Source organism: Diorhabda sublineata, chromosome 7 (assembly GCF_026230105.1).
Source record: "Diorhabda sublineata isolate icDioSubl1.1 chromosome 7, icDioSubl1.1, whole genome shotgun sequence".
In the NCBI taxonomy this organism is placed as follows: Eukaryota; Metazoa; Arthropoda; class Insecta; order Coleoptera; family Chrysomelidae; genus Diorhabda; species Diorhabda sublineata.
Genome location: NC_079480.1, coordinates 16,240,738 through 16,255,852, shown reverse-complemented (window position 1 = coordinate 16,255,852; position 15,115 = coordinate 16,240,738). Strand labels below are relative to the sequence as shown.

The following is a 15,115-nucleotide window of genomic DNA, read 5'->3' as shown; positions in this document are numbered from 1 at the left end:
ATTCAAATATTATTAATTATTAATAAATAATGATTTGTTACATGTTTTCTCCATTTAAATAAGATTAAGAAATATTTTTATTCTGTATATACTTGATAAAACGAACTCATATTTTCAGTTCTGACAATTTGATAATTATTCCGCACACTAAATTTTGATAGATATTTATTTCAGAGGTTATAAAATAAAAAATTTTATCCATGATTGTTGTATAATGAACCTATTAATCGTTTTCTCGACCCTGATTATACCCATTAATCACGGCAGTCATTAATGAATCCATTAATTACGGATATCAGATGCTTACTTTATTTAGATATAATACTATATTGTTTTACTATAAAAAATTGAGAAAGTGAATAGTCGTATTTTCTGAACGGTTCAAGTAAATAACGATTGTGGACTTTATTAGAAAAATATAATTTATTTAATGAGAATAAATGAAAGCAAAAATGGTGTTGGGTATGAGAAATTCTACCCCAACCAACCGGTTAGGTAACAAACAATGCTGCCAAGAATTACATTAAAATATGCTTCAATTTCTAAACCAGGTACCTGCAGTTGGGAGGCATGGAGCGAACATCTACATTGAGCTATCAGCGACTTGAAAAATGCATGTTTCATACACCATGTTTTTCGATACAATTTATAAATCAAAGTATAGAAAGAAAATAAATTTGTTCACTTTTCAACAATATTGTTTGAACTGACAAATGGAATTATTAATTACTCTAAATAAATACCATCATATTGTACGATTAGTTCCATAATAGTTGTTGAGCTAAGCTATATAGATTTTGTGTTAATTATTATGAGATATTATATAATTATTATAATTTTCGAAATCTGATCAAAGAAGTTATGGAAAAGTCTACAGCTACAATATGTTCGTATTTTACCAAACGTAAAAAGAGCTAAAATTTCATTTATATAAACGAAAAAAAAAGAAGAATAAACTTCAGCAATACCTTATTAGAATGACAGAATATTTAAGTAGCGTTCCGAATATATGATTAGTTCCAAAAATAATTATAAATAATGATCATAAAAAGTCTAAAGGTTGCTACTGATTATAAAAGTGATTGTAATATATTAACTACAAGAGCTATTATACATTTATAAAAATTACAGCTATGGTACGACATTACCTTGAAATTAACATATACGTTTAATTATGCATTGTTCTTTGTTTGTTATATTATACAGAGTGAGTTTTATGTATGTATATATGTATATATAAATTTTTGTGTACAAGAATCTTGTGATACGGCCGGTATTATGGTGGTATTTACATTGTAGTCAAATCTTTCCTTTTTCTCGGAAAATAATGAACTTTGTTATTTCAAATGGATCACCCTGTATATTTTCCACTTTTCGAAATCATTATGAAATCTTATTATTTTTCATCGACAGTTCCCTATACCTAAATGCCATAATTTCGGAGTTACTGACTGTGACTGCTACAATATCAAATTTGCTGTTTCAATAAATTATTATTGTTGAAGTTAATTGAAAGTCACAATGGATCGTTTATCTATACAAGAACGATTGATATTTTAATGATATTAGGATATGGTGATAGACGTTGAAGTCAACAACGTGTAATCTTATATATTAAAAAAATTGATGATTTCCATTCCGAGTCCGTTCAGGCGTTCTACCCAACCGATTTGCTTAATTTTTTTTTTCAATGAAAGGTATTGATGCACAGATCAGCCATCAACCATAGGATTTCATCTAATTTTCACCATTCTCAAGTTATACTCACATGCGATTACCCCCTGTACATAACTTATGGGAGTTTTTCACATACACACGTTCTATCCTCAATATCTCAGGTTCTATTCAAGATAGAGACTTCGTTTTGGTTTAAGAGCACTCGCTGAAACACCTTCTTTCTTTTGAGTTTTTGAACACTTAAATCGGTTGGGTTGGAGAGGAGCTAGGCGCGGACATTCAATGTGGAGTTATGGATTTTTGTAGGTTTTTGGCAATTTTTCTACATTCAAAGATCTATATCTCAGGTTCTAATATAGCTACAGAGTTCGTTCTTTTCTATTATAATGATTTCTGATACTTATTTAATGGATTCGATGCGAGCGAAGCCGCGGGTAAAAGCTAGTATCTTTAATAATTTATATGATAACTGAAATCCCATAATCTACTGTCAGTAAATCAGTAAAAAAGTTTAACGAAACTGGTTCACTAAAAGATTTATCGAAATCGGGGCGCAGAAAAGCTGCATCAACTGAAAACAAATATTTAGATGTTTGTGTCCTGTTAGAAGACAATTCACACGTGAGTACGAAACAAATATCCAGGAAACATCCGTATTTAAAATTTGACGTGATAATAAATTCCATCCATACAAAGTGAAGTTGGTTCAAGAGTTGTCAGATGACGTGAAAAGTTTACAGCCTAATGATGGAAAAATGTTACAAGCAAAAGTATTCAAATTTTTTTATATTAATGGAAACGTAAATCGGCATAATTGTAGATATTGGTCACGTAACAATCCTTGTTGTATGCGTGAATCCCACACCCAATATCCCGAAAAACTGAATGTATGGACTGGAATAATAGGCGACAAAATAATTGTTCCCTTTTTCATTGAGGGTAACTTAAATGGTCCGACTTATTTAGGTTAATTGGAAAATAGTATTATACTTGAGTTAGCTCGGAAATTTCCAAATACAAGTAAGTATTTTCAATTACATTTGAAAAAAACTTCATTATTAGTAATTTTCAGAAAATAACAATATCCCAAACGACAATATTTGGCTACATCAAGATGGTGTCCGCGATCACCCGACATGAATCCTTTAGACTATTTCCTGTAAGGTCACTTAGAAAACATCGTTTATAAAACAAAACCTGCCAATATTCAGAAATTAAAAGATATTATTAACACAGAGATAAGAAGAATTGAGCAGTCAGGGATGCTGCAAAATGTATTAGAAAGTTTTAAGTATCTGCTGTAATCTCCTTCACTGTATGTTTTCTAAAGGTTTGTCTTCTGTTGTAGGTTTTTTGCGCCATGATTTGGATAAAGATTATACTGCACCAGTTTTACTAATTTGACACTAGACCTTGTTACGCGATTTGTAGTACTACATAAATTATTAAAGAATATTGAAATCAAACAAGTTTATTGAATCGTAGCCATCTAAATGAACAATATTCATTGTAACTTTGGTGGAGATACTGTAAATATAGCTATAAATCCGAAATTATGGCATTTAGGTATAGAGAATATCACATAAAAAAGAATCAATATTTCTTAAGGATTTCTAGAAATACAAAATATATAGGGTGGTCCATTTGAAATAACAAAGTTCATTATTTTTCCGAAAAAGGAAAAGTCTTACAACCATGTAAATACCACCATAACACCGACTGTATCACAAGATCCTTGCGCACAAAAATTTATAAAAATCGTACAAGCTGTTTCCGAGGTAATTAAAGCGTTCCATGTATAAAACTCACTTTGTATATCAATATCCCTATCGTAATTGTAAAAGATAGATTAATAAAAAAAAATAGAACAAAATTAAAAACTTTATAGACATACCTTGAAACGAATTTATCAACGCTATAGAACTTACAACAACATATCTCAAATTTGAGAATGAAATATATAAACAAATTGATAGTTGTGTTTGGAGGGCACAATTAGTAATAAAACATCTCGATGAAACTACCCTAAGCAAACTGGATATAAATATTCCATTCTTTTTCCGTTTCTTGTGACTATAAGTTTGGCTGATAGACCTATCTAACTATCAAATCCTGAATTTAGATGCTGAGCTAACAAAAAGTAGAAACTGCATTAAAAAATAATTATCACGAACAAATGATAAATAACATATTCAAGAAAAAGAAAAATAGATACTATAATCTATTAAGAAACAAAACAAAAACGAAACATCAAAACATTTTTTCTTACCATATGTACAAGGACTATTGAATTATTTTAATAAATATTAGTATAAGTCATAAAGGACATAATAAGTTATCCAAATATTTCACTAAATTGAATTATAAAACACTAAAAAACAAAAGAAGTAATATTATATAACAAGTGCCTTGTACTAATTGTGACGTTGTCTACATAAGGCAGACCTCTCAATATTTAGAAAATAGACTAAAAAGTCATCAATACGATAAAAAACTGCATTAACGAACCATGAAATATCAAAAAAACATAAATTCAATTATAAAGATCCAAAAAATTCTTGCAACGAAATCTAATACACGAGAGAATTTTTAGAAATGATTAACATTCAAAGAACAAGAAAGCTATAAATGATGTAAAAGACCTGAATAATTAAAGTAAAATTCATAGTTCAATTTTATAAATTTTAATGCCACCATGAATTTCTGGAACATGCAGACAATCCAAAAAGTTCATAACCATATCAGCTAGGAAGTCTGAAGAACTTCTTGTCATGACCAGAAATGAGGTCACTGCCCCGTTAAATACCACCTTAAGACGATCGGCATGGCAGAGGAAACAACTGCAGATTCTGCGAGTAAGCCATGGAAACAGCGGAACATCTACTCTGCGAATATCCTGTCCATTTCGCTAAAGGGATTAAGTACCCTGAAAGAGAATTATTAACACTTGGGGATGTAGAACACAAAAACCCCCAAAAAATAGTTTCCTTTGGGAGGAGTCTATGTATTTCGAACAAAATATCTTTTAAGTATAGGTGCAGAATGAGTGTAAAGCCAAAACGACTACACAAAACAATCTACTTTAATTACTTCGGAATGATATTTGGGTGAACTTAGTTTTATAGCTCTATCTGCCAATCATATAATTACGCTACCTTTTGTGTATTTGAATGATGTGAATTATAATTTAGGTACCATCAGTACCATAGTTTTTTGTATATAATTTAGTTTTAATTTTTCAAATTTGGTTTTGTTAAGTGCCATATCTAAAAAATCTATCTTTTCTATTTCCATGGTGAAATGGATTTCAAAAGTTAAATATATTAAAATCATCTAGGAAATCACTACATTTCCATATAGAACTGTAGCTAAACAGTTATCGACATATCATTTGAATAATAATACAATGAATTTTATATTTTCTAATACTCAATCTTCTACATATTCCATAATAATTTGTGTTATGCTTTGATGAATAATTTAATTTTTTTTACTTTATCTTTGTAGATTTTTTTTTATTTTGATTTTGATATTTTGATTTCTTTCAGTTTTATTAAAAGGGACTTCAAGTATTTCATTTTTATATGTAAAGTATCCAGGAAAGATTATAGGAATGACTATGCAATATTTGGAAAATAGAATAAATTGTCACAAATATACTAAAAATGCATCAAGTGCCTTATAGAAAATAAATTTGATTTTATAAACTCAAAAAATGTAAATCAAGATAAAAATTATGTAGAAATAACAATGAAGGAAAGATATAACTATTTAAAATAGAATAAATTTTTTAGGTAGGAGGACCAATTAGTGATGTTAAGTACTTTTCGAAAACATATTGAGTATGTAACTTTACTTAAGCACTGATATTAAAAATAAAAAATATTAAAACTAAATTGAAATTAACATTAAACTAAATTGTCTTGTTGATTTATTGGTTTATGCAGTAAATCAAGGATACATATGAAGAAACCTCCTGACACTGTCTATCAATGTTCCATCGTTTAAAGGACATTGACAACTTTCATACATTGCCTATTTTTTATATCAGTCTTAAAAATAATATAGGGCATTGAACAAATGTAAACAAAACAATACCACCAATACAGACTGGCCTAACGTATTCTATACTCATAACCTCACAAAATTAAGGAATTAAACTATGAAGTTAAAAGTTGGCGAACTCTTAGTTTAGTTTTAATTTAAATTTACTGTTAATTTTCTGCATGAGCTACAAGTACCATTTCAGTGGTTATAAACAAGTAATTTAATTTGTTAGTTAAATGGTAATTTTTTATTTTCGCTGCATAAATCAAGTTTAATTTCAACATAAATTTTAATACATGTTTTTTACAATTTTAACCATAATTTTTGATTATTTTAGTTATATTTGTTTTGATAATACTCCTAGTGAGGTAAGAAATATTAAGAAGATAAAATAAAATTCAAATATACCAATATTCACCTCTGAAATAATTTCGAAAATGTATTCCGCCATACTTCAAAGGAGAAACAACTACTTTCCTGGCTAATGCCTCGACGAATATTGAATTACAACTCCTCTGAAGAGCGTGATGTTAATCGACCCTTTTGTCTTTATTAACAACCCCAATGGCTCGCAATTACAAGGGTAGTAACTACTGACTAGTTTCGACGTTATTATGTCTCATCAAAGCAGTTTAACACCCCTCGTTAGTGCTTGAGACCCGAACTGAAGACAACGTCAAAGAGCGTCACATTTGGTACATGTAATTAAACATTTCCCAGCGAACGTTAAGTGGCGCCATCCTCACTTCCAACTGCGAACTATTGGTCAGGTAGAAATCTAGCGTAGTCGCCGAAAATATATATTTCCATGGTAAATAAGATGTACCAAATGTAACAAAATAAATTTGACCATAATTTCAGTCCCAGACGATGAATACATAAGTATTCAAACGCTCGAAAAATATATTAAAGTTAGTCCACTTTGGTGTTTCCTTGCCACTTTCCAATAAGAAATCGCTCTTATATATATATATATATATATATATATATATATATATATATATATAATAGATATAGAATATAGATATAGGTTATATATAGAATATAAAAATATGTATAGATGTAAATGTATAACAATAATAAAATTTATTTACAATAATTAGCAAAGATTCGGCGAGTTTTAAATGTTGTAGTTTCTTGTAAAAACATAAATTTTATGAATTTCAAAATTCAATATTCAAATTGACGCTTGATAGAAATATTGATTCTGGTTACTATAGAATAATTATTTTCATTGCTTAGCTTATGAATGACGTTGAATTTTTATAGTTTATGTCGTTATGAGTGTCGTTCAAATTTACAGGTTAGGCGAGGTTAGTTGGTTGTGAAGGGCGTTGAATTTTTCACAGAATTTGTTTTTTCGAAATCTAAATGTTATGCTTAAATTACATCAAGGTTATCTAAATCAGTTTTCTTATTGAAGCATTGATCATTCTGGGCAATACATATTGTATTGTTTTTTGTAGTTTTCTTCAGTTGTCATAATTTTGTCCTTCATGATAGACATGAGTCGCTAATGAACATCTATAATGATATAATCTGCTATCACTTTTGTGGGAAGTTATCCTGATCAGTGGCCTTTCCGACTGACCAATGTAATTTTTTTCACAATTTAAACAAGGTATTTCATATACTATGTTAGCCAATTTATTAGAAAGTCTAGGAGTAACTGATTTTATATATGGTAAAGGGGTATAAATAAGTGAGATAGATATCGGCTCAAGTCAGTGTCAGATGTGTTATGAAGATTTCGTTTCAAAAGATATGAGTTTTCATAAAAAAGTGTGTTAGGTTCTATTTATGAAAAATTGGATCATAAATTTTGAGAACTTTATTTTTCATGTGTTTGATTAAATTCATTTTAGTTTTACATGGGTGATATGAATGATAATTTATATGTTGCCCAGAACTTATTGGTTTCCAGTACCATTCAATCAAAATTTTATTATCATCTTTTATTTAGTAATGTTCACTTAAACATATGTCTAACAGCCCTAGAACATAAATGGAGTGATTAAGTAACAAATGCTGGCTTTATAGAAAAACTCTATTACAATTAATAACAATCATAATTATCAATACATATTTCTCTTATGATAATAAAAATTACCAAACAATCTTTGTAACACCAATGGGGTCTTCAATATCCCCTATATTATCAGATTATGTGATGGATTATATTTTGGACTTTATAATATCTGTTTTGCTTTTCAAATTATTCTTCACTGAAAAAATATGTATGATATCAAATATCATTCATATCACCAACGTTATACTAAGATTAATTTAATCACGAAAAATATTTATTTTGATAATACTGAAAGTGGTCGAAAAGTCAAAATGTTCATCTATCTTTCATAATTTATTAAAAAAAACTGATTCCATAACAGAAGAGACCTAAAATCAAGAACATTTAAAAACTTTGGAATTGAATTGAAATTTCTTAAGCTCCTGGATTGACATTTTTATTTTAATTTTATCTTATCTTCTCAATATTTCATTTCTCACTAAGAGTATTATCAAAAGAATTATAACTGATATAATCAGAAATTATGGTCAAAATTGTAAAAAACATGTATTAAAATTTATGTTGATATTAAACTTGATTTATGCAGCCAAAATTGAAAATTACCACATTAACTAACAAATTAAATTAATTGTTTATAGACACTGAAATGATACTTGTAGCTCATAGTTTAATTCCTTAATTTTGTGAGGTTATGAGCATAGAATACGTTAGGTCAGTCTGTATTGGTGGTAATGTTTTGTTTACAACATCCTTTTACCTTGATTACAGAAATATTATTCGCTTTAATACCCTGCAGTGTATTATTTTTAAGACTGTTATAAAAAATAGGCAATGTCTGAAAGTTGTCAATGTCCTGTAATCGATGGAACATTGATAGACAGTGTTAGGAGGTTTCTTCATATGTACCACAAAAAGGACTCATATAGGGAATTTGTATTGGTTTACCAGTAATTCATAATTATCCTTGATTTACTGCATATACCAAAAACTCAAAAAGAAAGTTTATTTTAATGTTAATTTCAATTTAGTTTTAATATTTGGCTGCATAAACCAAGCTTTATTTTCAAAATGTCAGTTAAATACTTAATATATTTTCGAAAAGTACTTAACATCACTAATTAATCCACCTACCTAAAAAATTTATTATATTTTAAATAGTTACATCATTTCCTTGATTGTTATTTCTACATAATTTTTATCTTGATTTACATTTTTTGCGTTTATAAAATCAAATTTATTTTCTATAAGGCACTTGATGCATTTTTAATATATCTGTGACAATTTATTCTATTTTCTAACTACTGGATAATCATTCCTATAATCTTTTCTGGATACTTTACATATAAAAATGAAATACTTGAAGTCCCTTATAATAAAACTGAAAGAAATCAAAATAACTCAAAAAAAATCTACAAAGATAAAGTAAAGAAAAATTGAATTATTCATCAAAGCATAACACAAATTATTATAGAATATGTAGAAGATTGAGTATTAGAAAATATAAAATTCATTGTATTATTATTCAAATATGATTGATTGATTGAAGTGATTTCATAGATGATTTTAATATTTTTAACTTTTGAAATCGAATTTACCATGGAAATAGAAAAGTTAGATTTTTTAGATATGGCACTTAACAAAACCAAATTTAACAAATTAAAACTAAATTTTATACAAGAAACCATGGTTACAGATAGATGATACCAGAATTATAATTAACATCATCAAAAACACAAAAGTTCACCCAAATATCATTCCGAAGTAATGACCAAAAATAAAATGTATAAGGCCTAGATCGTATATATACGGTCTGTATATACTCGTATGTAAAAAATATGGTACATATTTCATAGATTTTGATTCAGGCCGTATGCTCGATGGCAGTGTTTTCAAGCAAGTTGACAGTTTGCCGCTTTTTTGCTGTGGTTTACAAAGTATTTTATCTGAAAATAACCCGATTTGTGGTATTTCAACGAGGTTGAGTGTATTTATACTAACATGATACAGATTTTTGGAATGGAATTTCAAAAAGAAATGTATTTTTTCAATGTGATAACAATAATTAGTAACATAACCTCACCCAAGTTTTACCTATTAGAGAGATATTACGCGTGTTGTTTTTGACAACAATTGTCATAACATTGTTTTTTTGATTATTTAGGTTCTATGAACAATTGTATGAGCGAAGGAAAAACTCGAGACTAAATGTGCAAAAGAAGTCGCTTATCACCTTGACGATATTTTTACCATTTTTGGCACCCCTGTGGTTTTGCAATCTGAAAATGCCCGTGAATTTTGCAACTGGGTTATTGAGGAATTAAAGACAATGTGGCCCGAGCTAAAGCTTGGGCTTGTCAAACCACGCCACAGTTAGAGCCAAGGCAGCGTAGAACGCGCTAATCAAGATGTAGAGAGCATGCTAACCCCATGGATGTTGGAAAACAGAACAGAGCATTGTAGTCAAGCTTCAAGATTTATACAAATAAAAACATTCCCATATAAAGCCATTTTCGGAAGCAAACCAAAAATTGGATTAAAAAATTAAAATATTCCATTAGAAACTATAGACTGTGCAACAACTGAAGAAGACTTGGAAAATGTGATTAATTCCATTCATGCTGATATTGCTGGCAATGCAGAAATCGAAAGGACACAGGCAAGGTTTTAAAAAATGTAATTGTAAGGGTAAATGTCAATCAAAGAAATGTAATTCTAAATGCCATAATAGCTTAAGTTGTACAAAAAAATTAAATGTCCTGATTTGTATTTTTACGTATGTATTTTTATGTATAACTCATTTCTATGATAAATAAATAAAAAAAAATGTGTTTAAATATCTTAAAAATATACATATGGCGTAGGTGCAGCTGGGCCGTATATAAATAGACTAGACCTTTTATAAACGGACTAGACAGTTCATTAGAAGACAAGCTTCTTACACATATAGACTAATATCCTTAGTCCTTTTCTATACGGACTAGTCCTTTTATACATGGTCTACTTTTCATAAAAAAATGTAAATAATCGTTTTCGTAAACATGAATTGTAATGAAGTCTTTGTCAACTAGAGTATGAACGTTTTCTTATTGGGAATATGAAATTGAAATTCAATTAATCAGTATTTCTATCACAAGTCATTTTAAATATTGAATTTTGAATCCCATGGTTTTCAAGTTTTTACAAGAATCCATACAATTTGAAGCCACCGCAAATCTTAGTTAATTATTTCCCAGATAATGAATACATTAAAATTTGGAAAAGTTAAAATTAGTTTACTTTGGTGTTTTATTGCCACGTTCCCAATAAGAAACGTCTGATAGATGATTAGCTATTCAAAAAGCAAAAACTGTATTGAAAGAAATTAATTATCCGGAAAAAATGATAAACAACATATTCAAGAAAAGGGGCAACAGATACTACAATCAATCAAAAAACAATACAGAAACGAAACAAAACATTTTTCCTTACCATATGTACAAGGACTTTCACTACAACTATCAAATTATTTTAATAAATATGATATTAGTATAAGTCATAGAGGACATAATACATTATACATATAATACAAATATTTCAGTAAACTAAAATCTCAAACAACAAAAACAAAAGACGAAATATTATATATCATGTGCTTTGTACTAAATGTGAAGTTGTCTACATAGGGCAGACATCTCAGTATTTAGAAAATAGACTAAAAGATCATCAATATGATAAAAATATAAAACTGCATTATCGAACCATGAGATATCAAAAAAAACATAAATGCAATTATAGAGATTGAAAAATTCTTGGAACGGAATCTAATACACAAAAAAGAGAATATTTAAAAAATGGTTCATATTCATAAGAACGAAAAAGCTATAAATGATAAAAAAACCTAAATAATTCCAGTAAAATTTATAGATCTGTTTTGTAAATTCTAATAAAAATACAAATAAATTAATTAATGACTGCTCCATATTTTTGCTACATATTTTTGGGATAAAAAACTAAGGAAAAAATAAATTTCTATTTTTATTTAATTCTTATATTGATATTCATGATGTAGGTGATCTATTTATTAATATAAATAAGCAAATTGTTAATGTCAATGTCATATTTTGATGAAGATTGAAAGTAGTCAAAATGTCAACATCTTCTAAATATTAGTAAATAGCTTTATTTTGTAAATTCTAATAAAACTACAAATAATTTAATTGATTAATTACTGCTACATATTTGAGATGTAAAGACTGAGAAAAAATTTTTCTTATTAGAACAAATTTCAATTTTGATTTTATTATTATTTTGATGTTCATGATGTAGGTGATCTATTGATTAATATAAATTTGCAAATTCTCAGTATCAATATTATACTTTGATAAATACTTAAATAAAAGTCGAAACGTCAACTTTTTATCAATCTTTCCAAAATTATTAAAAAAACTAATTTTTAAACAGAAGAGGCTTAAGATAAGAACATTTAGAACCATTTTACCATTGAAACCAGAATCAATAATTTACTATTGATGTATGGAGTCAATTTGAATGTTGATTTTTTGAACCTTTGGAATTTAATTATTTTGTAAAACGATGATTAAATTTAATATGCCATAATCCTAAACTAATTAGGTCCCCAACAATGAAGACATAAGTATTCGAAAACTCTAAAATATAGTAGATATGTTTGGTCAATTACTTTTTTCTAATCATTATTTCATTACTTGAAAAAAATGGGGCACAATATTACCATTACTATGGGGTTTAATTGTACCGTGTAAATGTTATAAATATATTCTGAAGGAATAATTTGTTAATATTATAAAGAATTTTTTTCGTTTTAGGTAATAAAATGAGCAAATCAGCAGAAAATTGGTTTTTAATAACATGCTCACAAATGTTATTCTTTGCTCTAGGAAGTATAGCGCAAAAGGTATATAATGTAAAATAGCAGACATAATTGTGATGAGACTAGATAAAAATGTGTTTTTTAAAAAAGCAATAGGCTCCTCTCTTCAGCAGAACTAGGACGTACTATGACGGTTAAGGTATGTTTTAATGCAACCTGACTTGCATATACCACATGTAAATATACCTATCCTGAAAGAGAATAAAGCAAGAGGATTGAGCTCCTTCAGGCTGACAGAATGATTGACAAATTATTCACGCATCACAAATTTTCAGGCCCTTATTGTACAAGGGCTGTGAAGAAAGAACATACTAAATAACTATATATATTTCACATTTGTAAATAGGATTAATTTGATAAGCCTGACCTTGGGTTATGTAACTTTCATATGTTTTCAACAAAATACTAGTAAGCAATTAAGTATAAATACAATTGCAATATTTGTGTGGTAGATGATTATTAATATATTTATATCATTCTATTAACAAAAATTAAAATATTTACTTTCACCTTGGTATACTGGGTATTTAACATGATTTTCAAATCCTATTTAATTTAAAGAAATGAAGACATGAAGTAAAATTTATAACAAAAAAATATTGATAAGCAAAACAATTTTTTCTCAATACTAGTACAAATTTGATTATTACTCTTAAACCTTTAAAGGGTTTCTATTAGATTCCTGAATTTACAAATAAATGCATAAGTATAGATTGTTTCTGTTTATTAATTTTTGTATCAAATAAATGTTATTAATATATAATTTATATAAGTTTAAATTCAATATCTTTGAGTAAAGATTAGGTCCATAAAATAACTCAATGTAGGTACTTAATACTAATGTTGCTCTAGGGCTTGCTTTTATTTACATCATTTCCTGGTAATAAGAAATTATATTATAAAACTAAAATATTACTACCTACCTTATATTATTGTGACTACTATATACGGAGGAGTTTTCATTTAGTAAGTTGTCACGCTGTAAATTTAAAATTTTAACACCTAATTTATTGTGTTGATATGAAATGGAAACGCTATTTGGTACGCCGCAAATTTTACTAATTTGACATCGGATTTCACTAAATATTTCTCGACCGTTTCTAGTAAACATTAAATTCTTTAAAGACATCATTCTCCTCGGGAAATTCACTCAACACCTTGTATTTTCACTAATTTTATTAAAATTGAATGAAGAAAAAGAAACTTGTCTTTATTTAAATGGTATCACTTAAAAGAAAGAGATGAAATATAAACAAGATGCTAGAGATTTGATGTTCATTTGTTCGTTTTCGCAACGTTGCCAAACTTAAGTCACGTAGGCATTTGAACAGAGTCGGAGGAAATAAAAATAAATCAAATATTAAATGCGTAGAGGTGATATTAAATCTATGATTAAAAATCATTTTAAATTTTCCCATGGAAACTGTCGATAAAACGAAAATCTTATTGATCAATTATTATCTGCCTTTAATATTGAGAGTACATAGACTGTAGTTAGATATAATATGCTAACAAAATTAATATTCATTGGTACTTACATCTCGCTTTGTTTAAATGCTTACCGTATTTTATTTTTTTTTTATCAAGGGATATTATTGACATTTTATAACTTGATTGAAAAATTATATTCAAGTATCCTTTCTTATTACATTCCATTCATACTATCGAAACTGGACATCGACTTATATATTCAATTTTATTATATAATTATATATATATATATATATATATATATATATATAAAATATAAATAAAAAAATAAATTTAGTATATTAGAGTAGATATTGGGGCTTGGCTGAAAAAACGAGGGCTATTTTTAAAAATAAGAAAAGAGTCTTTAATTAAATCTTGCAATATGAAGATAATAAGGAAGTTTTAAAGTAGTTGCTCTCCATTAGCACAATTTGAGCACCCAATGAAGCACATGGATGCGCAAAACATTAAACGCATGTTCCAGATTGCTGTTTTTGGGATATGTACTTCAAACACAATCGTGTTTTTCCCTTACCCCCCAATTAACACATAAACATATATGTAATACTTCTATATGGACAAATTCTATAAGTGGAAACTGTTCCGTCTGAGAAAGACAGAATGGCAACGATTTTTCTATCCTCCGAGGTTCCAACTTGGTTCTGCACATTCTCAAGCATGCGCATTATAGATAAAGTATCTCGAAAGAGAGAGAGAGAAAATGAATATTATCGGCACCGTAACGTTTTTTCCCATACCAACTGTCCATATAGGATTATCACATATATATATATATATATATATATATATATATATATATATATATATATATATATATATATATAAATGATTGGGCTTCATGAATTTCAAACTTGCGCTTTAAACATAAACTGTAGAATTGAGGTTATGCAGGAATTTATTTAGATTTATATGCATGTATCACAACCGGACTTCTCAAAAAATATTCTCTTATATTATTAAATGCAGAAACAAGTTTAGAA

General features: G+C 27.9%; 1 protein-coding gene across 1 annotated transcript in view; it reads right to left on the bottom strand.

Annotated features, from left to right (window-relative positions):
* Positions 1-13,913, bottom strand: part of LOC130446917 (farnesyl pyrophosphate synthase) — a 66,596-nt gene extending 52,683 nt beyond the window's left edge. Inside the window, exon 1 of the mRNA XM_056783439.1 lies at positions 13,565-13,913. Coding sequence (XP_056639417.1) covers positions 13,565-13,773 — 209 coding nt within the window. The 5' untranslated portion in view covers positions 13,774-13,913. The remainder of the gene's footprint in view (positions 1-13,564) is intronic.
* Positions 13,914-15,115: the final 1,202 nt, after the last annotated feature.